The following is a 4495-nucleotide window of genomic DNA, read 5'->3' as shown; positions in this document are numbered from 1 at the left end:
TCCTCTCGGGATCTTGGGCACGCACGCACACGTGCCCGGCGTGAGTTTAAGCCACCGGGTCCGGGACGCGAACCGCAGTTGACTATGTGGGAGTCCAGCGACATAGCCATTATGCTAGCTGCTGGTCCCAAAATTAAATAATTCTTTAAAAAATAAATATACACAGGAATGGCAAGTGGTGTGGTGGTTGAGGTGCTTTGCTCCCACATGGCCAAGCGTGGTTCAAGTCCTGGACCTGGTTGGTGGCTTGCTTTCTCACTTTCCCTCTTTCTCTCTGGTCAAATAAAATAATACTAATAATAATAATAAAATTAAACTAAATTAATAATGCTAAAAAAAAGCCCCTACTATATACAGAAAGCAAAATATAACCAGAAATTGAGAAGAGAAAAATATTCACTGGGATTGCACCTCACCCTATCAGTCTGCGACAACCCAGGCCAGGGTGGGTGGGCTGGGTGGGGACGCGTGTGCTCCACCAGGAGCCTGTGGCACTCTTCTGCAGCCCTGACATCCGCCCGCCAGAGCTGCCTAGCACCGCTCCCAGAGTCACGCTGCAGGCGCACATGTGGGCCCTTGTGCACACACTGCTCCCGACATGGCACCTGCTGACTGCCCAGGACGGACAGACCTCAGGCACATCTCTACCTGAGCGAGGCTCACGGCAGGAGATACAGTGCAGAAGGGCTGGCCACGGGACTGCCCGCTGCTCTCCGGAAGGGTGCACACGTGAAGAGCTGCAGTGGTAGCTATGCTCCTCCTGGGGCCTGTTAACTGCCATTACCCCAGGGATGGGCTCTCCCTCCCAGAGGGACAGGGGTTGGCTAGCCAAGCCTCGGATTCTGTGCTGGGTCAGCACAGCCTGCAGCCCCGCGAGCACACTCACTGCAGAAACAGCTTCTTCATCATGCTGTAGAGCGTCCGGTGCAGGGCGGGGTCGTGGAGCAGGGAGGACGGCGACCGCAGCCAGCGGTAGAAGTGCACCACCTGGTTGTCGGCGTAGACGTTGTGGTACTGCATGATCTCCCTCACCCAGCCCACCACCATACTCTTCAGGATCCTGAAAGAGAGGTACAGGGCAGGCTCCCTCCTGTCCACGTGCAGCTGCTCTGTACTCCCAGTACGGACGCCAGCACAGGTTCTGCCCATGCTGAGGGGCAGAAGCCGTTGCCATCTGCACTGCCCACATCTCACCCCTTACCTGTCTCCCTTTCCAGTCCACCCCTCAGACTAGGGCCTCGCCGTGAGCACTACGATCGACAGACGAGCAGCATGGGCCCTTGCACTTCGAGGGTGGGCGAGTGATAGGGTAGGGCGCCTGGCTCAGGGAGGACGTGGTGAAGCTGCTGCCCGGGCATCGGGGGACACACACCTGGAGCGGCACGCTGGCCGAGATGAGCTCAGGCCGTAGTGTGAGCTGGCACCTTGCTAACTCGGGCCTTCAGTATGAACTCGGCATCTCGGGTACACACGGGGTGCCCCGCCTGACCCCGAGACTAGGCTCCCCGTGTCCCTACCACGTCCTTTAAGAAAGGATCACTCAGGCACCTGCCAGCGAATCTGAAGAGACCACGCCCGCCGGCCGTGCGCTCCCCACCGGGCTCACACTGCACACGTTTTGGTGCTCGTCCCTACCACGTGGTGAGCTGACCTCACGCCTCCTACCGAAGACCAGGATCCCGACCCCAGAACAATGGTCAGGTGGGCGCAAATGGACACAAACCAGGCAAGAGTCTGGGCACTTGTCAACACAGACTTGTCTCCCAGGGGAGGAGCCCCACCACGGGCCAGACACGGAGGCAAGTCCAAGGAGGTCCCGGGAAAGGGCCAGGGTGCACACCCACGCCCAGTTCCCTCCATGTCTGTCGGAGGACTGCGAACCACTCTGATGCGGTACCTGGGGCTCTGCTGGAGGCTCGCAGAACAGCACCTGAGCCTGCAGGACTGGGAACCACCTCACTAGGGCCGGCTACAGAAGCCAGAGGCCCAGGTTCTGTCCCTGACCACCACCTTCAACACGTCAGGTGACACTGTCTCTGGTGGGGCCCTGGACACCACCACAAGGCCGCTGCCCTCAGTGAGGCCCTGGGCCGTCCACTGTCCAGCCCCTCCCACCCCCCCCGGACTGGACTTTTCCGCCAGCTTGCTCTCGCTCCCAAACACCTGCCTGGTTACCCCAGCTCAGCGAGTTCCCACTCCCCGTGGTGAGCAGGTGGCCACACAGACTGTGTCTGTGCCAGCCCCACCTCGGCCGCAGCAGAGCCACCATCGAGACGTCGGCCCTGACCGGGGTCTCCTCACCTCTGAGGCTGCTGTGGGGACAGGGCAGGTGAGCACCCGCACGCCCTTGTGCAGGGCACTTCCCGCAGTGAGAGTGGGGCTGCCGGGGACCCGAGACCCTTTCACTGTCCAAAACCGGGAACGCAAATGCACCCGGCCAGGCGAGCCAGGCCGCCCTGCTGATCTCTGACCGGAGACAACCTTGGCTGTGGGCCACTCAGAGGCCCCCGGAGCGGCCACTCAGCAGAAGAGCATCGGAGGGCAAATCTGGCACTGTCGACAGGGCTGAGGGAGGCCGCAGGGGATACCGGCGCTGACCCCCGTGTTCCTGAGCAAGGGCCGAGGCGAAACCCCCGTATGAGCCCCAGGCAGCACCTGAAAGTGCTGGAGCAGAGGGCCGTCTCGTCGTAGCTGGCCGGGGCGCTGGCGGCCTGGTTGCCCGTGATCATGTCTTCCAGGGACGCCTGCTGGATCACATCAAAGCTGATGCCCACGCTGTCGGACCCCTCCATGTCGTTGACGTGGTGGGACTGGAGGATGGTGTTCACGGCCAGGTTCTGCACGTCCAGCTCCACACACACTGCACAGGCCACAGCACGCTTGTCCACACACCCCTGCCCACCATAGCACCCCAGCCTAGGCCAAACCACCTCTGGACAGCGAGTGCTGCCCAGCAAGGGCGGGGCCCGGTGCGTGGCCTCTGACTGGCATCGACCGCCCCCACCCCACACCCTCTGGCCTTCACTGGACACCAGCGGGGTTGGGTGTGCTTCTCCCTCACCTGTGGAGTAGCAGCCAGGACTGTTGATCTCCACGGTGGCCTGGTCGTCCCACTCCATGACCAGGCGGTTGTCATCCGCCTCCTTCCCGCCAAGGTCGGGGCGTGCCGTGGGAGACAGCCAGAGCAGGTGGTTGTGGCGCTGCAGGTGGCGGGCAAAGAAGAGGTCGGAGCCGAAAGTGGAGATGTCCTCCGGCAGGTTCCCAACGGGAATGTGGAAGTACCTGCACAGGCCTGCAGTCAGCCCTGCCCGCGACCGTCCCCCAATGGGAGGGCCAGAGGCAGACTGCAGCCTGGCCTGCAGCCCAGTCCCTCCTGCACTCACCTGCTCATCTCAAAGGCCTGTGACAGGCAGGTGTCCAGCTGAAGGTAGTGCCTGAGCATGCGCCGGGCTGCGTGGCGCTGCCAGTCCAGGACTCCATAGCTCATCTTGTCAGCTACATGGACAGGCACCAGCGGGAACTCCTCCAGGATAGGAACCTCGCTGGCCAGCCTCTTCAGCTCCCAGCTGGACTGGACGGCAATGAGTGTGGGCCCCCGGCGCTCCTCCTAAGTCAGGCCAGAAGGGAAGAGGACCTGGGTGGAACCAGCCGGGGAGAGGGCCGGGATGGGGCGGTGGGGAAGGCTGCACGGGACCACCTCACCTTGTAGGAAAGCAGGAAGCGCTGGACAGCGCGGCAGATGGTCTTCAGGTCTGTTTCAGCCCGAACCTCAAAGGTGTGTTTGGAGGGTGGCAGGAGCTCAGGCCCTGCCCTCTCCAGCAAGAGGCTGTGCTCTGCTGAGTACAGGGCACTGAGGTTGGGCATCTGGTTGCTGCGAACCTAGGGAAAGGGCCACTGCATCAGCTTCTCCCTGTGGGACAAAGGAGGGACCCCCGGGAGCCGACCCCGCCTCTGCCACCCCATCTCACTCAGTCATGCCAGGCACTTTTGAACAAAGGCCTTAAGAGCCCACAGAAGCCTGGGTGGGCTGGCAGAATACGCCCTCCTTCCCTGAATGTGGCCCAGGCACTCACAGTGTCCAACACAAACACGGATGCTCTGCGCTGGGCAGGGATGAAGACCCCAAAGAGCGCCTTGTGGCCCTGCGCAAGGTGATACAGGTAGATGTGGCGGATGCTCCCTGCAGGAGAGGAGGCTGTCACTAGGAATGGTGCAGAGGTGGCGGGGGAGGGGGGGAGCAGGGTGCCGGCACGGGCGTACCTGGCTCCAGGTAGCTGAACTGGGCCAGAGAACGTGTCTCCAGGTGCTCGAGAGAAAATGTCTCTGCTTCCCAACCAGAAAGGTGCCTGACCAGCTGCTTATTGACCACACACACACACCCCAGCTGCACGAGGGCCCGGAACAGCAATGGCACCTGCAGAGGTGGGCAGACAGCAGGGAGGGCGGACTGGGGGCGGCAGCCTGTGTGGCTCCCCCCGGGGCCCCCGGCCACCCG

General features: G+C 62.2%; 1 protein-coding gene across 1 annotated transcript in view; it reads right to left on the bottom strand.

The window, feature by feature from the left end:
• Positions 1-4495, bottom strand: part of POLE (DNA polymerase epsilon, catalytic subunit) — a 66328-nt gene that overhangs the window by 17517 nt on the left and 44316 nt on the right. The window contains exons 34-40 of the mRNA XM_006147335.3: positions 4261-4414; positions 4074-4180; positions 3703-3879; positions 3384-3607; positions 3062-3282; positions 2656-2860; positions 887-1060 (exon numbers count right to left, since the gene is read on the bottom strand). Coding sequence (XP_006147397.3) covers positions 887-1060; positions 2656-2860; positions 3062-3282; positions 3384-3607; positions 3703-3879; positions 4074-4180; positions 4261-4414 — 1262 coding nt within the window. The remainder of the gene's footprint in view (positions 1-886; positions 1061-2655; positions 2861-3061; positions 3283-3383; positions 3608-3702; positions 3880-4073; positions 4181-4260; positions 4415-4495) is intronic.

Source organism: Tupaia chinensis, unplaced genomic scaffold, assembly GCF_000334495.1.
Source record: "Tupaia chinensis unplaced genomic scaffold, TupChi_1.0 Scaffold000211_1, whole genome shotgun sequence".
In the NCBI taxonomy this organism is placed as follows: domain Eukaryota; kingdom Metazoa; phylum Chordata; class Mammalia; order Scandentia; family Tupaiidae; genus Tupaia; species Tupaia belangeri.
Note: the sequence above shows the minus strand (reverse complement) of the source record. Positions and strands in the feature narration are given on the sequence as shown.